A 25,575-nucleotide genomic window follows, 5' to 3' on the forward strand; every position below is an offset into this window, starting at 1 on the left:
TAGGGTGGGGGATTTTAAACAAGTGGTTTTGCATCTATTTGGCTCCCCCTACTGGCTTAACTTGTAATCTCATTACTGATTGGCTGACTTTGCTGCCACTCAAAAAATGTAGCCAATTATTTTAAAGTGGAAGGGCAGTGAGATGCCTGTGATGTCATAAGCATCAGTTTTTCAGATTGGGCTGTTTTCTGGCTGACATTTCTAAAAGAGGAATTTATATGAGACTGAGATGTTTAGCATGTTTAGCACTTTTTGTATGTTTGTGAATGTGGGTAGACTACCATTATTCAACAAAGACAAGGTAAAAATGGTTTTTCATTCTCTGTCCCCTTTAAGCCAGGACTAGATCTGAGTTTAATAAGGAAATATAACTAGTTTTAACAAACATGCCTTACTAAAAACATTACTTGTGTGCATTTTGAGGCAAAACAAAGAGCACTGATGTATTTTAAGATATATCAGTGCAAGATGTTTTCAGGTTGGACAGCTCTTACATTTATTTTAGTCTAGGACTAGTCTAATCCCTGTCTGAGAAACTGCCCCTTAATGTTACAAACCTGTAGGTTTAAATTATATATATTTTCAAATGCAAAAATATACTTATAATTTAATATTTTATACATTTTATACTTATACTTTATACATTTTATTAAAAAAAATATATTTTGGCCAGGATACATATATTTTTTGCTGTATGGATTGTAAATGTATGTGTTGCCCCTGAAATACATTTTGAAACATATGTTGTTATATAAAGGCTAAAACTAAATATATTTTCAAATTGAAAAATATATTTAATTAAGCTTAACTTTATACAAAATGTATTAAGCATATTTAAAACATATTTTTGGCCACAGAAATTTATTTTTTTGCTATATGGCACGCTGCTCAAGTGACAAAGAGTCCAGAGTCCAGTAATGTGAAAGATGAGCAGATAAAATGCAATAATCCTGCTAAAATGATTCATCTTCATCAGTCTGAAGCCCAGCAGGATGATTTGTTCAGATTTACAGTGAAGTCAGATTGGATGTGCATGTTTCAGGTTGTTCAGGGTAAAAGCACAAACAGCTGCTCTTACACTGAGTGTTTGGCAGTCGGACAGGATTTTCCTTTCCGTGTAACTTATGTTTCACTTTTCTCCTACGAGATGACTTCAGCCCATCAACAGCTCTGATAATGCACCACAGCTGTTATATCAGACTGTGAAATAACCATCATATGTAACATTAGGTTAAAGAAATTGAGTTTTTTTATAGTAAAACTGTCTTGTAAATGCTGACATCTTGTGTACGGATGTCTGACTGTACAGTGATTGCCCACATGTGGATGGGTAAGTTGGGTGAGAAATACTCTTGAAAATGGCTTTATTTTTCTGTGTTTCTCATACAGCAGACGGATGCATTCATCATCTTCAGAGATATATCAGAGAAAGCTGTTAAACAGTAAACTATTCAAATGTGTATACTGACACTCGATCAGACACAGACTGTAGTAATGTGTTTCTCTTTTGTTCTCCTAATCCAATGCTCCTAAAATCTGCATGAGTATGGTATATTAATAATACCTAAAGGATTATTAGGAAAACCATACTAATATTGTGTTTGACCCCCTTTGACTGCCTTAATTCTACATGGCATTGATTCAACAGGGTGCTAAAAGCATTCTTTAGAAATGTTGGCCCATATTGATATGATAGCATCTTGCAGTTGATGGAGATTTGTGGGATGCACATCCAGGAGAAGAACCTCCCGTTCCACCACATCCCAAATATGCTCTATTGGGTTGAGATCTGGTGACTGTGGGGGCCATTTTAGTACAGTGAACTCATTGTCATGTTCAAGAAACCAATTTGATATGATTCGAGCTTTGTGACATGGTGCATTATCCTGCTGGAAGTAGTCATCAGAGAATGAGTACATGGTGGTCATAAAGGGATGGACATGGTCAGAAACTATGCTCAGGTAGGCCGTGGCATTTAAACGATGCCCAATTGGCACTAAGGGGCCTAAAGTGTGCCAAGAAAACATCCTCCACACCATTACACCACCACCAGCAGCCTGCACAGTGGTAACAAGGCATGATGGATCCATGTTCTCATTCTGTTTACGCCAAATTTTGACTCTACCATCTGAAATCGAGACTCATCAGACCAGGCAACATTTTTCTTCAACTGTCCAATTTTGGTGAGCTCGTGCAAATTGTAGCCTCTTTTTCCTGTTTGTAGTGGAGATGAGTGGTACCCGGTGGATCTTCTGCTGTTGTAGCCCATCCACCTCAGGGTTGTGCGTGTGAAATCACATTGATAAGAGAATCAAAATGACATGTCTAATGAGACTGCTTTGGTTTAAAGGGAGTGGGTGGTTGTGTTCACACACAGTTCAACTTAAAATTTTAACTTTTTAACAACTTTAAAAGTTCAACTTTCACAGTTGTGATTCAACTTAAAATTTTAAGTGCAACACTGAATTCTAGCTTAACCTTACTTAAGACAAAAGCCCCACAATATTTAAACAGTGAAACTCACTTAAATGTTCCTCTATGTGGTGATATTATCTGTTATTGGAGCAGTGCCGTAGCGTCTGGGCATACAGGGTATGCACGTGCAAATGGGCCCGGGCCAATAGGGGGCCCGGCTCTGGGCCCGTCCCAGCTTTTAATAAAAAAAAAATTCTATTTAATTTTTATTTGTGGCCGCAATAAATATATTTTTGTATGCATATCATGTGTAGTGATTTCTTATTTCTCCATAATGTCTAATTTCTCTGTCATTTCTTGTTTGCGATTATTTATTTTTTTTGCACTCCGCTTCCGCCGTAGACTACTACGCCATCATTTTTTTACATGACGCATTGCCGCGCCAAAAAAAAAGAAAACACAGTGTGAGAGGTTACTATAGCAGCTATCTACATGAACATTGACATGAACCCAAAACATTTAGGTTTTCTTTATTTAAATCTACCCTTTAAAGTAAAAAAGTAAACTAAAAATATTTGACTATATTAAAAGTATATGTTGTTAGCAGAGCTGCGCCCCACAGTTAACAGTGCCAGCGGGCAAGGTTGGGGGACTTTGGCGTAAGGGGGCCCGTCAATTTTTTTTGCATATGGGCCCCCGACTGACGCCACTGTATTGGAGTGACACTTTTCAAGACCGTAACATCTGTGATTTTCTCCAGCTATATTTACGCCCCTTCTCAGGAAACTACAGGGACAAACACAACCCATCTGATCCTGGAACAGCCTTGATAATGAACCTCTGATCCTAATGCCAAAATCAGTACACAGAGATCTTGATGTCTCTTCATCTGATCCAAGCATACTCAAATTCCTCTCTGACAAAATCTGATCCATTTTCATGACTGTTTATGCTACAGATAAACCACGATTTAAAAGATTTGAGAGGTGTGGCAACCCCGTGCACCTGCTCTACCAGGTATCTACAATATATGTATGGTCTACAATATATTAAATACTGTTTTTAATCTCCATGCATAGAGCAGAGGAGAGCAAAAGTCGCTCAGCTCGGCCAACGGTGTCTGCTAACTTTCATTTTTATCTGGATGACCGTTCAGCTACTGCTCAACACCGATAACATTATTCAGAGAGACAACGGCCAAACACAACAAACATTTGGTTTTTGATATGATGACTCTCAATCTTTTAGTGATGATGTGTGTAATATGACTCTGGAGGTAACTGTGTGCTGTCTCTGCAGCTTAAAGAACTGGTTTTTGGATCAGTTTTCTTGGCTTGTCCTCGGCTTTCAAACTTTGAGATAAGCATATGACTCATCTGATTTTTTTTATTGTTGGAAAGTAGTCTTTTAGCCGATGTTAGGGTGTTGTTGCCAGATGTTGTGTTGTTTCTATGGTGTCCTTCATGTTTTAGTGGATTGAGGTGTGGTTTGTAAGGCTTCCTAGGTGGTTTTAATTCGGTTCCAATGCAGTTAATAGGGCATGAAGACTGCTGGTTAGTAGGATTTTTATAGCATGCTGCTATCCGGCTACAAGAGGTTGCTTGCTTGTTTTAAAAGAGAAGAAAAACTTGAATCCCTCCCACGGTTGCCAGGTTATCAGAGCAAAACCTGCCCAATTGCTACTTACAACTAGTCCAATCGCTTCTCGAGGGGGGAACTAGGGATGCAAAATTACGGGAATATTCAGGGCTGGAAACTTTTCATGGGTATTTACAGGAATATATGAGAATTAATGGAAATATATAAGAATTAAGGGGAATATATGGGAATTAACAGGAATATATGAGAATAAATGGGAATGAATGAGAATAAACTGTGAATTTGAAAAAAAAAATTCAATCACAAACTTAAATGTAAAAAAAAACATTCTGCCCCCCTTCAAACACGAATGGGTCAGTAAAAATACTGAGGCGTTCTGGGGTAAATCTGTGTTTTTGCCAGGGTTAATCCTTTTAAAATTTGCATTCCTGGGGCTGGGGACAAATATCACGTTAATGGGGTTGCTTCAACCCACTGAAATGATAAACCACAGACTTGGCAACCCTGATCCCTCCTTCGATGCAAATCCATAAGAATGTTTTATCATCAAACAGTTTGTATATAAGTGATAGCACACATCTTCTCAATAAGACATGATTTGTGCTATCATATAACTCTAATTATGGTTGGGGTTTGTTTAAATCACTAACCCAAAGAATTAGTTACACATTCGTTTTATTTTGATGGAGACAGAAATGAGTGCAGAGATTTGAGGCGGTGCATTAGAGAAGATGCATGTTTATTAGAAGTGACCATCAGCTGTACAAACAGTTGATTTACAGTCGAGTGTTAATAGGACAAGACACTTAGTAAGCCTGTGAAATACTGATCGCACACATAGGTGATACATTCCTGACCCGAAGCACGTGTTTAGACAGCGTGGTCATAATAAATTAAAACCAAAAAAAAAAAGGTGGCATGCTACGGCGAGCAGACTGTGGATTCACAGCTCTCCAAAACAATACAAACTCAAAAGCACTAGAAAAAGCACACAATACCAACCAACATGTCCGGTATTGCTTTAAAATACTAAACTTCCAGTTCGGGCTGTAAACACTTTAATGTACCGCGCTAGAATGAAAAGCTTTTATTCCTCCATCAGACGGTCGGTCACGCTCTGTGCTGCCCCACATTAGAGTTTTATCTCGTGTCTGATTTCATCTGAAAGTTACAGCAGCACCTACAAGCCCAGCTTAAAATAACAGTCATGTGAGAGTGCATACGAACACAAGCCTTTACTCCAGGCATCTGACACAGCGTCACGTTGGATGAAAAGATTCTTTGTGAGTACAGAAGAGAAGATAAGCTTTTGTTTTGTGCAGTAACAGTTTGAAATCTGAATTTAGTCTCAGAGTTTCCTACGGAGGAGCGGATTCATTTTCTTATGAGAATGATGTCTTTGTCTTTCCATTAAAGAGAGAGAGAGAGAGAGAGCATCCAGACTGGCATTTCCGTCTGCAGAGCTTCAGTCTGGTATCTTCATGATGACCCTTCACGTGTGCGTCTGTACTACTCGCTGGGACACGTGTTGCGGTCTTTACAGCAGAAGTAGTGAACCACCACACCATTGGGATACCTGGCAAAGGCACTGGAGAGGACGCACAACTCTGAATAAACATTTCTTTCAAATGTCATACAAATACGAGGAGTTACATTTCATTGATAATCACCTGTTACCGATCTTCTTCTTACATACTCGACAGATCTTCTCATCTGTGATGACACACTTTACCTGCTGGTGAAAGATTCGCTCCTCCTGCACCTGCATACAGAAAAAAACGTACATCATGCACCAGAGGTGAACACTACTTGAGTATTTTAGTTACATTTTCCAAGCATCCGTGCTTTGTCTCAGGAAAAATGTACTTTACTAAAAAATGTTCACTACATTCTAAAGCATAGAATCATACTGTGTATTCCTTTTATATTCCGTATTAAAATCGATTTAATACCTAATTACATAAAATTGTGTACTTTTACTTTTCTTGAGTAAAGTATGAAAGTACATTTTACTTAAGTAAAAAAACTAGATGTTTAATGTACTTAACTCTTTCACCGCCAGCATTTTTTTAAAAAGTTGCCAGCCAGCGCCAGCGTTTTTCATGATTTTCACAAAAGTTTAATGCCTTCCAGAAAATGTTCTTCTTTAAATATATAAACATACAAAATACCAAATAAAAGAACAGACCCTCTGCTTTCTAACAAAAAAAACGTTTCATCCTACCTTCAGTGGTTCTTTTGTAATCAGCTTTTGAATATTAAATATTAAAAAGCCTTCACGTAACCACCTTATTTGATTAAGGTTGATCGGATACAAATTTCAATCGTATTGGATGGGTGGTGTAGTCCGATTTGTAATCCGATCATCAGGAGAAAAGTATGTATGTAAACGTTTGAATTGTATGGAGGACCACAAGAGTCATGCAAAATGTAATAAAGAACTTCAATATTTAATAACTACCTGGACAATAAAAATAGCAATTAATACATTTGTTTAAAAATTCATTAATTAATCTATAAATAAATAGACAAAAGTTACAAAAAAAGTCATTATGTAACATTTTATTAGGCAATAAAAAGTGAGATTATAAAAATAACGTAGAAATGAAATATTAATCCATTAATAAATAGTTCAAAGTAATATAACAATTCACAAAAACAACATAAAACACTCAATTAGTTCATCATTTTAAATTGCATTCATAAATTGTTAATTAAATAATGGATTTTCAAAATGTATTTCAAAAATCGATTTTAAAAGAGGAATAAATAACTGGATTTATAAATTGAACTACAAATACAGGTTTAAATTAGGCATTTAAAAGGGCATTTCCGTTTAACATTTCTGTTTTCATTTTCCTGATTGTTCTCCTTATTCTTTTCGCCATTCAATTTGCTTTTCATTTTAGCCTCACTATTTAGCTTTTCTGTGTCTCTTTGGTTCTTTCAAATGGTCAAATGAGAAATGCAAATTAGCTATGGCCAGGTAGATGTAACAAGCTCGCTGATTGGCTCTGATTGTACTTCATGCGCAGATTTATAGATCTCGGATGAGGACCCAAAGAGTCATGGAAAAGCTAAATAGAGAGGCTAAAACGAAAATAAAAACAGAAATGTTAAACGGAAATTTTTTTAAATACATTTTGAAAATCCATTATTTAATTAAGAATTTGTAAATGCAATTTAAAATAATGAACTTATTGAGTGTTTTATGTTGTTTTTGTAAATTGCTATATTAATTTGAACTATTTATTAATGGATTAATATTTAATTTCTACATTATTTTTATAATCTCACTTTTTATTGCCTAATAAAATGTTACATAATGATTTTTTTTTAACTTTGTCTATTTATTTATAGATTAATTAATGATTTTTTTAAACAAATGTATTAATTGCAATTTTTATTGTCCAGGTAGTTATTAAATATTGAAGTTCTTTATTACATTTTGCATGACTCTTGTGGTCCTCCATACAATTGTAGTATTTTATCAATCGAATGCAAAAATACATTGTGCACATGCGCTAAAGAATTGTGCTTAAGTTTGACATTTTCCTCTTATTTACGTATCACATGTTTCTCATCAGAGAAACATGCAATACAACACGCAACATTAAATCTTTCCCTGCCAGTAATTTGTAAAAAAGTAACCAGCGCCAGCATTTTTTATGATTTTCACAAAAGTTTAATGTCTTACAGAAAATGTTTTCTTTAAATATATAAACATACAATATATCAAATGAAAGAACAGACCCTATGCTTTCTAATAAAAAAACTGTTTCATCCTACCTTCATTTGTTCTTTTTTATCACCTCTCAAATATGGGTAGTTTTTTTTGAAATACCAAATTTTGAACAAAAAGCTAAAATAATTGCATTTTTGTGCAGGTCTTTTGTTGGAGATGAGACTCAAAGTGATGATTAAATCATACACAGAGTTTAAACTGCTTACCCCTGCCTTATGTCAAACTATGTCGTCCTGAACTGCCGACGCCATTCAGATCTTATTCCAAACCTGATAAAACCTTGCCTACCTGTAGTTATCAGGTGACTCTTTAGTCCTTGATTAGTTGTTCAGATGTGTTTGATTAGAGCTGGAGCTAAACGCTGCAGGACACCGGCACTCCAGGACCGACACTGCGTACCCCTGCCCTAAGGAGTTGCTTCTGGGTTTTATAAGTTGGGTAAGAACGCCTTCTGGTGGATAATAGCGGAAATACGGATTGCCGGAAAAACTTGTTATTGGCAGGGATGGGTTTTGTCTTAATTGACGAGTTAATTCATCAATGGCGAGGAAAGAGTTAAGGTAATGGGGTCACGCGCTGTATTCTGCAGTGTTTATACTTTCCACAAAGCAAAAAATAACGTTGTTTCTTTGACTGTATCTAAAAACTTCTGACAAAACGAATCGCTGGTGCAGCACAGATGTCTATTTGAAAATAATTTAATAAAGATGCACAACTATTAAATTATTATCTGTGCTGCACCAGCGATTCCTTTTGTCATTGTTGTTCCGTCCTTTTCTGGTTGCACTGGATTGTTGTAGATTACAGAAGCGCAGATTGCTCTCACTTTCTTTTCTTAAGCTTCTGCTTTGACTTTGTATAATGTACAAATGTACTAAATCTACAGAGATAAAGCGTAAACTTGACGAGAGATGCTGTGCACTGCGTTGCCAAGTCCTCTGCTTTTTAGTGAAGTTCAGATTTGGGATACTTGGTAGATGTTTTCCAGGTTAAAGATGAAAGGATTTTGTTTATTAGTTATTGGCATTTAGGCTGTGATGAAGTGTCATTGGGATGATTTTGGGCTAGTTTAGAATTTCTATTAGGATGCTTTTAATACGTGAATCTGGCAACTCCGGCTGTGCACTTGTGCAGACGTTTGTTTCGGATTATACAGAATGTACACGTAAACAAACATTTTAATCAGATTGCACATGTCCATTTAAGTTGTACTGTCGTAACCTACAATCGGATTAAATTCAATCGGATTGACAACATTTTGTGCATGTAAACATCGCCAAAGTGTCCACTGAATGACTCAAAATGTAAATGTGAATATAGCCAGAATGTAATCTATTGGTATTAACTATTAACTTTATATTAATATAACTATTGACTTTAAATAAGCAGTATACAGCACATTGACTGTTGTGTATGATAGTATTATTATTTAATAAACAGTATATCATACCCGCAGGAATTCAGCCTGTAAAAGACTCTTCATGACCTGATAAAAGCGTTTACGTTCAGCCTTCTCCTCTAAAACGCTCTCCAGAAACACCTTGATCTCTCCGATCTGCGTGTTGGCCGGCAGCAGGTTTATGGCCTGATGAAAGTCAGAGAGAAAAAGAAAAGTCTAAATACTGCCTGTAACCACAGTGACATTAAATATCAAAAGACTGAATCTTTCATTCAACCGGACAATCTTATTTGACCGGACATAATTGAACAATTGAATCCACTGGAGGCAGAGTTCATATGTCAAATCTCAAGTAACTCGCAGCAGACTTGAATGCTCGCTTTAATTTATAACAGCATTAAGCAGTTGGGTCGCACCCAGACCACAAAAACAGACGGGACGTGCTGCAGTGGATTTGAAGACTTGTGATAACAGACACATGACAAATGAGGAAGAGAGCAGCTGTTAAACAGACTGACAGCTTCGTGTTTATACGGCACAGCTTCACTCAACTCACTCTTAAAGGATTTTTTTTTCAATATTTAACCATGTTCTTAAAGGCGCAGTGTGTCATTTTTAGAACGATCTCTTGACAGAAATGCAAAATAATATACAAAACTCTATTATCAGTGGTGTATACAGACCTTTCATAATGAACCGTTATGTGTTTATTATCTTAGAATGAGACTTTTTATCTACATACACAGAGGTTCCCCTTACATGGAAGCCGCCATTTTGTGCCGCCATTTTGTGCCGCCATGTTTCCACAGAAGCCCTTAATGGACAAACTTTTTTTACTAAGTTGTCTCCAATGATGACATGTTTGTCCGGTGGCGGCTACCGTAGCTTTTCTATCTGTTTTAAAATCGATAGGTGAGCAGTGGATTTAACCGTTGGTTTCAGTTCGCAACCTCACCACTAGATGCTGCTAAAATTTACACACTGCACCATTAAATGAATTAATACATACCTATCTTTCAATGCGTGCACTTTTAATCAGTCCCTTCAGGAGTTTTTTCTGACTGTTGCAGGCAAAAATCTTTGATCTTGCGGCATGTTTTCTTAAAAAATGCGATGCAACTTGCAACTTTCTGCTAAGATATATGTGATTTTTGCTACAAAAATGCGGGGATTATGAAATCATGCAAGCCCCGCATATTTTGCGCACGGAAATCTGCAATTGAATTTATGTTGCGAAAGTGTGGCGTATTTAAAAAAAAATTGTCCCCCCCAGATAAATATGCAGACTTTGGCTGATTATGCATTAAATCATGCGATCGCATAATCACATTTTAATCTTTGTACAGCACTTCTTGAATGTGTTAGCATTTAGCCTAGCCTTATTCATTCCTATGGCTCCAAACAAAAGTTTTATTTTGTGCCACCATACTTACTCGTGTAACTACTCATGTTACAGTAATTTATTAGGGAAAAAATGTAAGTGTTTGGTGGCTTTTAAATTCATCCCTGTTTGGATCCTAAGGAATTAATGGGGCTAGGCTAAATGCTAACACATTTAAGAAGTGTTGTACAAAGATTAAGTGCATGCATTGAAAAAAGATAGGTATGTATTTATTCGTCTAAGCTGAGGTCAGAACATAGTAAAATATTGAAAAGCAGTGGTGTTTTCCTTTAAAATAAAAGGGAGTTTATAGCAAAACTGTGTGTAACTGTGTTCAAGACTTTATAACCAAAGTGACAACTGATTTGTGCTGCTGTGTGAATGTAAACATAAAGTCTCTAACTCTGATTACTAGCGATGCTTATGCTGACAGTCTGATTTGTTTTAATGCTATTTGTTTGAGATATCTCAGATCTGTCGTCAGACCGTGTTAGTGTTTGTTATAGTTGTGAAGAGCTGCTCACTTTGGTGGTGTTGAGTTTGCTGTGATGAAGCTGAAGAACATTGAGGGCGGCTTGAAGATTGGCCTGCGGTTCACACAACTCCATCTTGATCGGGCCCAGAAAGTGTACATCTGGAGGAGACAGATACATGCGCAGCAGAGACAGATACACCTGCAGACCACAGAAAACACCTATCAGGAGATCTGCTCGTCTGCATCTACACTTACATTTAATGATGAAGATGGACGTTCTTCAACAGTACTCACATCTTTATGGCTGTTGGAGTCAGGCTGATAATGACTGTGGCAGTACCTGATGAATATATCATGTTAAAACAACTGTCAGCTGTTAGTATTATAAAATAAAATGGAGCGATATATGACATTTCATTCACATTTTGTCATCAGTTTTTGGGTGTGTACTTTAAAATGCAAATGAGCTGAAGAAATGCAAACACTGAACGCTATAATGGTGGTTTGTCAGTGCCGTGGTTGGATAGTGCAGATTAAGGGGCGGTATTATCCCCTTCTGACATCACAAGGGGAGCCAAATTTCAATGAGCTATTTTTTCACATGCTATTAGAGAATGGTTTACCAAAACTACTGGGTTGATCTTATTCACATTTTCTAGGTTGATAGAAGCACTTGGGACCCAATTATAGCACTTAAACATGGAAAAAGTCAAACTTTCATGGTATGTCCCATTTAAATAGTAAAGAACATGCTTTTCATTCGACTGCTTTTATCTTTGTGACTGACTGCAGATTAATACTCACTCTTCAGCCATGTGTGTGTCTTTCAGTATGTGAACATAGATAAAGAGGGCCTGCTCGTGTTTGCCCATACGACCCAGAAGCAGAGCTCTCTCCTCCAGCAGACCTGAGATACACACAGACACTCATTTCATTTCAGCTCAGTTTCAAACACTTTGTCCTTTGTCTTCGACCGATGAACTCACCATCAAACGGGAAATCGCTGATGAGTCTCTCTGGCTCGTAGTTGCTGGAAATTTCCAGAAATGACAGAAGTTTGTTCCGAAACTCTCCGAGCTCTCCCTCCTCTTTTCCCGCAGATACAGCTGGGACTCCTGGACACGACGAACGAGACAATAAAGCAGAATTAAGAGACATTAGAAACAGCGACAGTGTGGCTGGAGATGAAACAGAAAAGCAGCATTAGATGAGGAACAGAGAGATTAAAGACAAACTGCAGATCCAAACAGCTGCTAGAAGAACAGACTTCTGAAGAACTTACTGCAATTAAGTCCTTACTCTGATTACTGGGAATTATCGCATTATTGGTGTACATGTAAACTTAGTCATTGCTGTGTTTTTTATCAAAACCAAATGAAGTACAAGGAAAATAACAATAAAGTGTTTTGTTTGTGAATAAATGAATCTGCTTTTGAACAATGCAGTGGTGTGAATGATTCAGTGACACATAAAACACAATCAGACAGTGATTTGTCGCCACCTACAGGTAACCTGTTAAAACGGTCACAAAAAATCCTCTTCTCACCTTCAGGCAGTGCGTTCAGGTACTCTTTCATAAGGCCCTGTACTTTCTCCAGATAAAGCTGAATGAGAACGTTATGAAACTCGGGCCGCGTCTCCTCCCACACATATATGATGTGCTCCAGGTAAGGGATGGCCAACTCTTTAAAACCCTCCTTTAGGAAGTTCAGCACATGATCTCTGGGTAAAGTCTCCACCTCGTTCAGGTCCTCTGTGAAGATCTGGAAACACGCAACATCTTAACTACACCAACAAAACCACAGAGCTCACGATAACACAATGACAGCACATACGACGTCTCACCTTCAGGCCATCCTCTGGACATATCTTCAAAACCCAGGGTGAAAACTCAAATATGATGCCCATGTTTTCAGCACCTGAAGAAGGAACAGATGTGTGAACAGACAGATGTCTGCGATGATCACTTTAAAACTGGTGACACGGATTACTTTTCTCAAATCTGGCAACCCGGCCATGACGGTCCATAAACACTCAAGTTATACACCGTATAATCGTAGTTATACACATGTTTGATCAAACACTGTAATAAGTTGTAATTGTTAAACACAATACAATACCAGGACAAACGTGTTTGCTAACACGACATTAAAAGTTATTATAGTTAAAAACCTTATATTAAGTTAATACATATTCAAAAACGACACATACCCTCACCTGTGAAATGTTAGCCCATTGTTTTTGGGGAATATAAATGTATGAATTAATTTAAATCTCTGCAGTGTATAAGAAACAGAAGATGTGGTGGTATCCTGGAAAACTGCGAGTGACGTCTGCAATTGGTTGTTTCAATATGGCGGACGCATCTACATACATGAAGCGGGCTAATGGTGTATCTATGTATACATATCTATGATGTTGTGTGATGTGTACAGTGTGTGTGATGACCTCACCGAGCCTCTGAAGATACTGTACGGTCCTCTCATGACCCTTCAGTGGAGAATTAGCTTTAGTGGATTGATCCAACAAAACCTGCAGAGCTGGATTAACAATTGCCAATTAACAGAAATGTTATTTTGGGAATATAATAGTATTTCATGGCCTATAGTGATCAATGGTGTAAATCCTTCACCAATAGGATGTCATCAGTGTTCATGTTTATCATCAGAAGAGCTCATCTGGTTAACACAGATGTTTGGCAGAAACACTCACCCTTCTGATGAAGACCTTTCTTCTCATAGAGGATAATGAGCTCGCTGTATTTGTGGGCTTTCTTCAGCACATACTCGCTCTCCTCTATGTGACAGTGGTTGTTCTCCAGTCGCAGGAGAGGCGACACTAAGGCCACATTGGTCTGCAGTTAAAATAACAAAAGGAAAGCTCTAACACACACAATATGTTCAAGTACACTACTGCTTAAAGATTTAGGGTCACTGGACTGAAATGAGTGTCATGATATTAAAGGGATACTTCACCGATTTAGCATTCAGCTTTGTATCTGTAGAAACCCGGCAGTATTACTGAATGACCATGTTTCCCTCCATCATTTCCCCCTGAGAGGAGAGATATCTGCATTTTGGTTCTGCAAAAAAGTCCTCCGATGATGCAAAAATCGTCATATTACATCATCGGAGGACTTTTTTGCAGAACCAAAATGCAGATATCTCTCCTCTCAGGGGGAAATGATGGAGGGAAACATGGTCATTCAGTAATACTGCCGGGTTTCTACAGATACAAAGCTGAATGCTAAATCGGTGAAGTATCCCTTTAACTTTTTCCCAGTCACTGATGAGGTTTCTCGTGAATTAAGAAAATATCCTTTCCTGACACTGAAGAGTTTTTACGGCAATCCATATTTTCGCTATTATACACTAGGTGGCGCATTTACTCAACTTATAGAAGACTGAAGCATCCACTGATCCAAAAACAGTAAAAACTGTGTGTATGTTTTGATCATCGTTCTGAATCTGATCTCTTTTTGCTGAAAATTTGGTATTTTTGAAGAAACCTGAAACATATTTGAGAGGTATGCATATAAAGGTAGGACGAAACGGGGTTTTTTTTTTTTTAAAGCAGAGAGTCGGTTCTTTCATATAATATATTGTATGTTTATATATTCAAAGACGAACATTTTCTGGAAGGCATAAAACTTTTGTGAAAATCATAAAAAATGCAGGGACTGGCTGGCAACTTTTTTTTTAAACGCTAGTGGGAAAAGAGTTAAAAAACTATGATCTGATGGTGTATGTTTAAATGTTTGAAATTAAAATTATGGAGAAAATATAGCGGTGCCAAAATATTTACATCTTCCTTTACAAAACAAAAATTTTAATTTAAAAAATATTTTTAAAATTGATAAACGAATAATGACGAAAAGCAGCCAAAAAGAGCCCAGAATAGATTGAAACTCCCAATGTATATAATTCACAAAGATACATTTGTTTTCTTCCATTTTGATGAGTTTACTATGATGCTTAAATGTAGAAAAATTATATAAATTTTTAATAAACAATGAGTAACAGACACTAAACGTTTAAATCGGTATGCAGGGCGAGGTGGTCAAGTGAAAACATGGATTATATTTGATTTAATACTAAAAGTACACCAATATTTTTATTAATCTGTTTTTAGATTTTTCACAAAAATGTGTTATTTTATGTATTATTGTTAATTTGTTATCCACTTAGATCCAAAAACCCGAAATCCCATCCAAGACCCGAGCTTGTTTCATGTGTGCCTTAGACATGGGTCATGTAAAATAATAGCGGCATCGGGTCTCGGGTAATTTAAAAAGAACCTGTTTTTGCCAAACGGACCCAAGATAACCCGAACGGACCAAAGATGCACATCAATGCCGTTTACATTAGCGTTCAGTCGGGTTAAAAAAATGCCACTGGTTTATGTCGGACTCAGGTCCAATTTTTGGGGGTTTGTCTCGGGTAGGGTCTTTCTATAAAATAAAATTATTTATGCACATCGGGTTCGGGTAAAAGTGATTCACATCATTTGGGGTCGGGTACATTTCTTTGGATCCAAGAAGACCTCTGGACTGAAGCTGCTCCCTTTGCTTTTGACATCATTTATAAAAAAAACATTTTAGTCTATTATGATTGGATGCTGAATTGAAGGCCATACTTGAAGGTAACACTTGAGCAGGGTTGTGTCGATGATCTGAAGGAGCTTCTTGCGGCTCTTGATGGTCGGAGTTCCCTCCATGAGAGGAGATGTGGTGGAGGGATCCGAGTCGTTCAGTTGCTTTACTAAATGACTGCGTTTCTACACAAACACAAACAAAGTTAACACGTGAATACACACCGAACACAGTGACCTCTCGTGTCGCTTTAACTCTGATCACCTGTGTCAGGTAGTCTATGAGTGCCAGATGAGCTTTCTCCAGTTCAGCTCCAGATAGTGTGGGCAGAGGATTTGGGTAGTGCAGCTGTTTACGATAGTCAGAGGGAAGAAGGTCTGGATATAGTCCAATAACATGAGTCGGATCTAGAAGAGACAACGACAGTGTTAACCCATAATCTATAAGTAACCTGGTCCAATGATATTTGTAAAACAGATTGTAAAATAGGTCTAGAAACCTGGCACGATATTAAACATTATTCAGTATAATTCTGTTAAGTAGAGCTCACCTGTGCCTAACTTAGCAAACACCTGCATGGAGTCATCAAAGCGCTTCTGACAGAAAAGGTTAAAGGCAAACAGGTTCTGAATGTGATGGATCTGTTGTCTCTTGTCTGCATCCGAATCATCCTTCATTTTCTGAGAATGTGCAGAAAGAAATTGAGAGTTAGTAAACAGCGCTGCACGGCATCCAATTCATGCATTCAATGTGCAATACTTGCATCAGATAAACGAACAGAAAAGACAATGAAAGGTTCAAATGTAATATCACCATTAAACACTACATGCACAGTGTGAATTTCTCACCGCCAGCTGAAGCGCCAACTCAAACTGTTTGTCTTGTAGCAGCTGTCGTATCTGGCTGGCTATGGAGACCGGCACCAGACGCCAAACAAAATGATTGCTGGCGACGTACACAATATTTGATCTGTGACAGAGGAGAGAAAGATGGAGTCAGCTTGTGCTTCAGAGATCAATAAAATTCACTCAATCAATCAATCAATGCACGGCAGATCTGCTGTCCCACTGCACATTGACTATAAATGGGATGTACTGACAATAAAAAATAAGATGCCACTGTGTTTTCTTGATGCTCAAAAATCATTCATCTGCACTTCATCTGCTTAGCTTAATGTCTGCTTTAGAAAACGTGTATGCCAAAATTTGTAATTATACAAACAAAATGTTTTAAAACCACAACTAACTGCACAGTTTTTACACAAGCAAATAAAAAACACATGACAGATGCAGTATACAGAGTTTCTGGGAAATGTAACACCTTGTGTTCTGGGATGAAGAAATAGTAAAAAGCATGATTTTATGCAAGTAACTAATTCTCTGTAGATTAGGTACATAACTTGTTTATAGGTCAGATTTGAGCCTCCAGATCAGCCCGACATAACAACACTGTCTCGACTAATGTCATGAGTTTGGTCCAGGCTTATCTGTTATTTTCCACATACCATGCATTATCGTTACTTCTATATGCTCCGCCTTTCTGAAATGCATAGACTTTTACAAAGCTCATCAATCTGAAAAGTGCGGTGTGCTCTGATTGGCCAGCTATCCAGTGCACTGTGATTGAATGAATTAGGGCTGCGACTAACATTTATTTTCATAATCGATTAATCGGGCGATTATTTTTTCGATTAATCGACTAATCAGATATAAACGTAATTATTACTCAATTAGATTTTATTAAGAATGTGAAACCCCCCCCTACTACACTGTTTATATTTGATGTATTCTTATTTTATGTTATTTCTCTTTCTTTCTTACTTTTTCTTTATTTCATTTTTTACTTGATATGTACAGAATATGATTGTAAATGGAGTGTAATCTCAGTCTTCTCCTGTAATTAATGCCTTTTGTATTTCTTGTTCAAAGCATTGAAAAATAAAAAAGCCTAAAGGAAAAAACATATATTTTTTAATGTTGATATTTTAAGCCCTTAATTAAAAAGTTTTTGTAGCTTTTAAATAGTAAAACATCTTTAAATGTCAAAACATAAACAAACAAAACGAATCGAGTCGAGTCTTTAAGGATGTGCTGGTGAGGAAATTTTTCGATAGATTAAAGGTATTGAGGAGGATTTTCTTTTTCCGGGTGGATCATCAAGACTATTGGTCCTCCTAGTTGTCAATCAGGGTGTTGCGCAATTGCATTTTTTAAAAAAGTGGAGAAGGCGGTTCTTTTCTAAAATTCGAGAAAATCCTCCGCTACACTTTTAATAAACTCATTTTAATCTTCAACTTTAGATCTTGATAATTGAGCCAATGTGAGATAAAAGTGATATACATGCGATGTTACAGTAATAAAAACCTTGATTTCCCCCTCAATTTTAAACAGATGCTTAGTTTGTGGTTCATGAAAACCCAACAACAATTAAACAAATACAAATTAACTTATATTAAAGGACGAAATGAAACCTTTCGTTCGTTTGCGCTTTTGCTTCCGTCATTGTCCTGTCGAGGTTGCCAGGTTCGCATAACAAAACCAGCCCAATGGCCATTCAAAATTAGTTCAAATCACCCCAATGACTAATCACAGCACAAATACCAACAACAACAAAATAAAAGTTACGCCTTCTTGTGTATACATTTGGGTGGTGTTAAATCTTCCCACACAGATGTAGATATGTAAAAAATGCGTTTTAGGAAGGCGTTGATGAGCCTTCACTTTTAGAAAGAATATCTCTTTGGGTTTGAGATTTTAAGCTTTGCAACTTTATGGATCTACAGCTTTTAACACTACAAAGACAAAGGAAAACATGAAATCGCATCATATGACCCCTTTAAGAACTGAGAGATGTAAAGGATTGAATGCACCTAACTTCGGTAACACAACATTATGTGGAAGAGACAGATACACAGAGGCCTTTTAAATACTTTTTTGATTCAAAGTTTCTCAAACATTTAAAACATGCATGAAAGAGTCGAGCGTAGATAAGAGGAAACATGAGCAACATCTGATCATGTGAAACTCACCTCACAGACTTTAGTATGGGGAAGTAAGTTAAGTGGTTGGCCACAGTATTCAATATATACAGTAGACAGGACAAAAGTGGAAGCTTCTCTACAGGTTGTACAAACAGATCTTCCATCAAAAACAACTGGACTCTTGCAGTAAAGCAATCTGAATGTGTGTATATGTGTGTATAGGTGTATAGTAGTCACCCGGCTGAGGTGATGAATCGTGGTCTCTGCAGTTCAACGCTCTGAACCAACAGTCTGGGCTCCAGCGTGCGGATCTCCACGTACCGCGGCAGGACAGCGATGATGTACGGCGGCTGGTGCTCTATAGAAACACAGAGATAAGACGCCTGTGAGACGTCTGATATGCAAAACACACACACACACAACATTACCTTACAACTCTAAAGCCCGGTACACACCAAGCCGATAGTCGTCTATTTAATCTGACTTAAACTTTTGGGTGTCAGTCAACATCATTTTTTTGACCGGTTTACCAGGTCGGAAGTCAGATTATTCTGATTGGCTGTTCGACATAGCCAACCACCGCACAACACGAAAAATAGAAGTGACGAAGCAAGCAAACGATGTCAAGAGGGAACACACAGAATCCTAATCTTATTTTTTCCATCTCTCATTCAAACATGTGAATATTTTATAAAGATACGGATTGTAAGACACTACAAATATTTCACAAATCCATCTGTTTTGTGTGAAACTGGTAAGCAAGCGCTGCTTTGTTTATGTTTTGTATCCCAGCATTCACTAGCTTATCCAGCTTCCCGTTTTGAATAATAAACACCAACTTCTGCCACTGGCGGGTGGGTGATTCTCACGAAAACTTGGTTTTAAAAATGTCAAGCATGAAAATGTAAAAATTGCTTAAATTTACTTTTTTTCCCAGCAGACATTGAAAAACAAAGTCTGGAGTAAATGGGAACATTAATTTAAAAACTTTTACTTATCATTTAACACTTTTTGTAACATAATTTAAAAAAATAGTCCTAAAAAATCTCATTACCGCAACAGTCATAAAATATCAACACTGACATATTTTCAAAATGACATGACAAACCTGAAAGAACATAATTTGGAGATTCTGCACATGCATTTAAAATCAAAGTATTATGCTTCTGTTAATTAAATTAACATTTAATAAGCATCTGTTGCGGTAATGATAATCAAAACGTCGTACAAGCATTCTGACAAGACAATATTTCAAATTAACTGTAAAAAAATGATCTTACCTGGTAGCCATCTTGAAGTAACTGGTCCATGTGCTTGGTCACTCAAAATCAAACTTTATTAAAATTCTGTATGTGTGCTTAAACTGTTCTCAAAAAGTGTTGCGGAGGATGAGAACATCAGGCATGGACACATCATTTTCCTAATTTTTCTTCATTATTATTATACATAAATATTTAGTAAATATTTTTTCTGTCATCTAAAGTAGTCTAGCAAAACATCCATTTATTTTTTTTTCTTAATTTTTTTGTGTTAATGTGATTAAATTACAACATAACGCATGTTCAAACACAGCCGGACACATTGCGGTAATGAGAATTTCAGCAGAAAATGAGATGAAAATTTCCAATTATAAATTCTTATGTTGAAATCACACATTGTGCAAGGTAGAACACAGTATTGTGTTAATTCTGATGCTTTTTAATGTTACTACATTACACATTTTAAAGCTAAAATCATTAGTGCCGTGGTGTTTCAATGGTTTCGTGAGAATCACCCAGGTACAGATATGCTATCTGGCCGCCGTCCATTTAGTGTGTCAGGGCAACTTTGGACCCAGACGTAGCCATCACACAGGCACTGTGAGTCGACCTTACAGTCTGCACTAGTTTGTTGGCATCAGTTTGGTGTGTCCCTAACATAACGTCATAAATCTGCAAAATATCAAGAATTGAAAGCTACAACACCCAGTCCTAGTCATGTGTTAAAAACCTCTACCACACAAAAAATAGACCACACAAAAATAGCACTAAAAGATGAAGAAACATGTCCTAAGTGTGAGATCATACCCATTGCAACAGGAATGTCTGTCCAGTTGAGAGCACATTTCTGAGTGCAGACCCCGTCTTCATTCAAGACAACCGTAAGATCATCCTGACCCACGGCTACCTTCCCATCAGCCAATGGAGCGACCAATGGTTCCAGCTGTTTTCCTGTGGGGAAGAGCTCCTTTACTGAGCCACGCCCATCCATCTGACAGAGACAAACACTGAATGATTAAAACAAAATACTCGACACAACATTCATAATGTGAAACATTCAACCGCTGCACTTGACAGGTGAAAATAATAGACCAGAACTGTCTAACTATCCCCTAATAGAGACATGATCAACAAACTAAATATTCAGAAATAAACCAATACCTGTACGTTTGTATGTTTACATACCCGGATCAGATAGTAGTCTCGCTTGAAACCCACACATATGGAGTTTTCACACCAAGCCATAGATTTAGGAATATCTGGAGCAGCAAAGTCAGCCTGGAGTAGTGACCAAATAAAATGCGGCTATAAGCTATTTATTATTAGCAATATTTATAAACAATATTTTGAGGTTTAACAAAATTAAGACTGCAACAACTAATTGAGTATTCAATATTATACCACGGGTCTGTTGAATGCTGTATTCTGATTGGCTGAGAAATGTTCTGTGGGTATGCATTAATTTCTGATAACCGCACACCTAACTTGTCAAATGTTTTAAAAATAGGCACCAGAGCAATGCGAGTGATGCGCAGTGACGCACGGCCAAGATAGCAACGGCACTTTAAGCTTCTAAAACGATCTTCAGAAACCTATGGGTGATGTCACGGACACTACGTACATCTTTTTTTACAGTCTATGGGTAGTAGGTAAGTGACATCACAGACCAAACTAATCGATAATATCATTCATATCAATTATTATCGACAGATATCTAATATTAAATAGTGGTTGCATCTCTAAACTATAATTATTTCTTATTATTACCAGACAACATTTTGTCTTTTATATATGGTTGTGCCAGAAACTGTATAAAACACATTTGTGTTGTCTTAAGTCACACGGGTATTTTTGTAGCAATAGCCAACAATACATTGACCCATACACAGTTATCGATTTTTTTAATGCCAAAAATAATTAGGATATTAAGTAGAAATCCTGTTTCATGAAGATATTTTGTACATTTCCCACAGTAAATATATCAAAAATGTATTTATCATTAGTAATATCTTTTGCTAAGGACTTCATTTGGACAACTTTAAAAATGATTTTCTCAATATTAAGATTTTTTGCACCCTCAGTTTCCAGATTTACAAACAGTTGCATCTCGGCCAAATATTGTCCTATCCTAACAAACAATTAATCAATGGAAAGCTCAGTTATTTAGATTATGTATAAATCTCAATTTTTTAAATTTGACCCATATATCTGGTTTTGTGGTCCACATGTTTTGTTTTATGAATCTTCATACCGAGTAATAATAAAAGAATGTTAGTATTTTTGTGAGAATATGAAAAATGACATTACATCAAGCTTAAGTGAATACTCAATAAATGAACTTTTATCATTATTGCTGAGGTCAGTTATACATCACTGTGTTTCTAAACCCAAACCAACCTGTAGTTCAAGAAACTCTCTGTCTTTCCAGTAATACAGCTGAATTTTCTTCCTGACTGCTACACACATTCTCAGTTTGGCTTCACCTGAGCTGGACTGCTATAGAGAGAGAAAGAGAGGAATCACCAATGTACCTCATCAGTTGATTTACATTCACACGTATGCATAAAAACACTCAGGCCAAAGTCTTTGTGTGTGTTGTGTACCTGCAGGTCACAGGCGAAGAGCGTCGCTCCTTTGGCTTTAGACAGCACAGTGATCTGCTGGAACGTGAGCAGGTCATGAACGTGGATGTTATTTTCTGCAATGAAAGAAGACGATGACTCTTCACTCCTTTCAGCATCAACATGAGAACCATCTGACAAGTTACATCTGAGTGACCATTAGGGCTGGGCAAAAAATAGATTTTTCGATTAATCGTTTTTTTACATGGTCGATTCAAAATCGATTCTTAAATCGATTTTTTCCCATATTTATTTCCGCAAAAATTGAACGTAAGATTAAAGTTAATCTAATTACTAATCTTCTCCACTAGATGTCACCCTCTTTTTTCCTTGTGCGATGTTACCAAGGAACGAGAGGCAAGTCTGTCATTCATTCATTCATTCATTAGTCTAATATATTCTAATATAATATAATATAATATTCTATATAATCTATATTCATTGAGTGGAATCGAAAATCGAGTATAAAAATCGTCACAGGAATCGGAATCGAATCGAGAATCAAAATCTAATCGATTTGATAGCTTGTGAATTGAAATCGAATCAATCTGGAACATCTGAATCGATAGCCCGCCCTAGTGACCATTCTAGATTAAAATACTTACCTAACAGACTAACCAAGATCTTGTACTGAGACACCACAAACAGCTGAGAGAAAAAACACAATTTTAAGTTGAGTACTTTTACCATCATGGGTGTCATAAAGTGCATTATATCTGCTGTCAAACTACAAACGAAGGCCTGGTTTTGCAGACAAGACTCACCCCCCAGTCACATTAGCTACAAGCGACAGAGACAGAGCGACAGGCTACCATTCATTTTCAATGGAAGTGGCCGTTTGCCAGCGACAAGCGACGAGCTCGCCACTGCGCGAGCAAGGCGGGGCCAAAATAGACAAGCAGGCTATTTTATGCAAATGCTGAGCGATGCGACAAAGCGACTGCCAATCAGAGTGAAGGAGCAGCGTGACGTAGGTCTGTGGTCGAGTCTGAGAAAATAATTCAAGATGGCAGAAAATGCCTATTTATGTATATATCTGATAAGTTTGGCATTTTATCTCAGATATTTTGTTACTTTTATCGAGAAATACATACTTTTAAATCCAAAAACACCGTTCTTGTAACTCAACAAAACCTCTAAAGTGACTTTTGATACCGCTTTGAGAAACTACCCAAGGAACGCCCATCAAGCGAGTGCGTGTCGCTCGGTGTCGTTCACTTTTGTAGCTAATGTGACTGTAGGGTCAGACCTAGTCCTACACCTAGTCTTAAAGGGGACATATCATGAAAATCTAACTTTTTCTAAGTGCTATGATTGGGTCCCCATTGCTTCTATCAACCTAGAAAACATGATAAAGATCAACCCAGTAACTTAGTTTTGGTAAACCATTCTCTGCAAGCATGTGAAAAAATAGGTCATTCAGATTTGGCTCCCTTGTGATGTCAGAAGGGGATCTTATTATAATAATACCACCCCTTAATCTGCACTATCCAACCACAGTACTGCCACTTAGTGCGGAGATCAGCTCATTTGCATTTTAAAGGACACACACAAAACGGCACATTTTTTTAACATGTTATAATAAATTATCTGTATGGTATTTTGAGCTAAAACTTTACATACGTACTCTGGGGACACCAAAGATTTATTTTACATCTTTAAAAAGTCTTGTAAAATGTTCCCTTTAATTTAACTAAAACCTAAGCCTTGTCTGGGAAACCGGGCCTTTAACAATTTTACAACAAAACAAACACCTCTGGAAGATGAATGAAACAGGTTCATAAGTTCATACCTGCTGAATCTTCTTTGAGAAGTTCTTATTGGATTTCTCCAATGTAACTTCAAACCTGTTTGTACCTGTGAAAGAAGTGATCCATTTAACCAAGATCAAAGTTTAAAAGAAGCACAGCTGCTGACACAAACAACAACAAACCTGGATCTTTTTTGATCCTGTACAGGAGGAGGTGACCTGGTTTGGTGCCCACAAGGAGCCAATCGTCTGCAAGCACAACATGAGCATTACACATTACATCTTATGATATCACTTTTGATCTAAAGCAACAACCTGAAATACTACATACTGTCTCTACAGTAGACTGCTTTCACTTTAGTTGTATTTTCTTTAAATAGCCATGAAAGCTTTATTTGAACACTCAAAAGTTAAAGCATTTCATTCAGATTATTCAGTTTTGAGATAAAGCAAAACAAAGAGCAACTGCTCTTGAAATATAATAATTGCAAAGGAAAGCAGAGTGCATGTAATGGAGAAGAAACTGACCCCAGGCCGCCAAACAGTCGATCTGAAGAGGTAATTTCTCCAGGATAGGAACCGGCTCATAGGCGTCATGCATACTGGAGATGTGATATATTACAAAACACGCAAAGACAAACCACCAAAGCTATGTTTGCTTACACAAAACCTCTGTTAACTGACAAAACAATAACAGTCAGAGTTTATCACAACCGTCCTATCTCTCCTGTTCCGCTTTCAGACAACATTTACAGTAACTCATCTGACTGACGTGAATTGTCCAAGAAAAGTCTTTCTCCATCTTCCTGTATTCCGTGACTGTCAAATATCCAAGTAACGTTATAAGTGAGGAAAAACACGACAACGCTTTTGTTTTTCTGTTGTCATATGATCATCTGGCTAGTAGTTAGCCTTCATGTTCGCACAGCAAAATTCAACAAAAATTGGTTAAGTGTCTCTCATCCCATAGTTCTGAGCGATGATGGTGTGTAGCTCGGGTTAAACCGTTGATCTGTGGATAAATCTGGAGTGATTTGTGAGAGGATTCCGTTTGTTTGACAGCTAGCAGTGAGCGGAGTGCTGCGCGAGCTTCCTGGAGCTGCTGCTGCGTGACGAGCACGTGACCCACGAGTCCCATAAAAACATTCATTACGCAAAGCGGTATCTTATATTGACATGTTTTATCATTATTATTATATTTAATTCATATTTTATATAATTTTCTGCGAGAGTGTGTAAGAAATGCTTCTTTTTTTAAATAAAATAATATTATAATTTTAATAGCATTATTTACACTGGGCAAATCCCATACTGCAAGAAAAATGTTTTTATACATAATTTTAAATATATTTCATAATAT

The 25,575-nt window shown here is 37.1% G+C and overlaps 1 protein-coding gene across 1 annotated transcript; it reads right to left on the bottom strand.

Annotated features, from left to right (window-relative positions):
- Positions 1-4,736: 4,736 nt before the first annotated feature.
- vps39 (VPS39 subunit of HOPS complex) lies at positions 4,737-25,342 on the bottom strand. Its single transcript, XM_055172455.2, has 24 exons — positions 24,744-25,342; positions 24,399-24,464; positions 24,258-24,322; positions 23,071-23,113; positions 22,448-22,542; positions 22,242-22,340; positions 21,030-21,122; positions 20,652-20,835; positions 18,823-18,943; positions 16,454-16,574; positions 16,156-16,285; positions 15,870-16,012; positions 15,650-15,790; positions 13,727-13,868; positions 13,468-13,554; positions 12,860-12,933; positions 12,561-12,777; positions 12,001-12,129; positions 11,819-11,921; positions 11,309-11,354; positions 11,064-11,213; positions 9,210-9,344; positions 5,685-5,776; positions 4,737-5,602 (listed from the first exon to the last, which is right to left on the bottom strand). Exons 1-24 carry the CDS (start codon positions 24,814-24,816, stop codon positions 5,524-5,526), a joined length of 2,628 nt encoding a protein of 875 aa, XP_055028430.1. The 5' UTR covers positions 24,817-25,342; the 3' UTR covers positions 4,737-5,523.
- Positions 25,343-25,575: the final 233 nt, after the last annotated feature.

This window comes from Misgurnus anguillicaudatus, chromosome 7, assembly GCF_027580225.2.
Source record: "Misgurnus anguillicaudatus chromosome 7, ASM2758022v2, whole genome shotgun sequence".
NCBI lineage: Eukaryota > Metazoa > Chordata > Actinopteri > Cypriniformes > Cobitidae > Misgurnus > Misgurnus anguillicaudatus.

Coding starts and splice junctions, on each gene's coding strand:
- vps39 (XM_055172455.2), bottom strand. CDS start 24,816: ATGCATGACGCCTATGAGCCGGTTCCTATCCTGGAGAAATTACCTCTT. Junction 24,323..24,398: donor CAGGATCAAAAAAGATCCAG/GTTTGTTGTTGT, acceptor CTTCTTTCACAG/GTACAAACAGGTTTGAAGTT. Junction 16,286..16,453: donor AGTTGGCGCTTCAGCTGGCG/GTGAGAAATTCA, acceptor GCACATTCTCAG/AAAATGAAGGATGATTCGGA.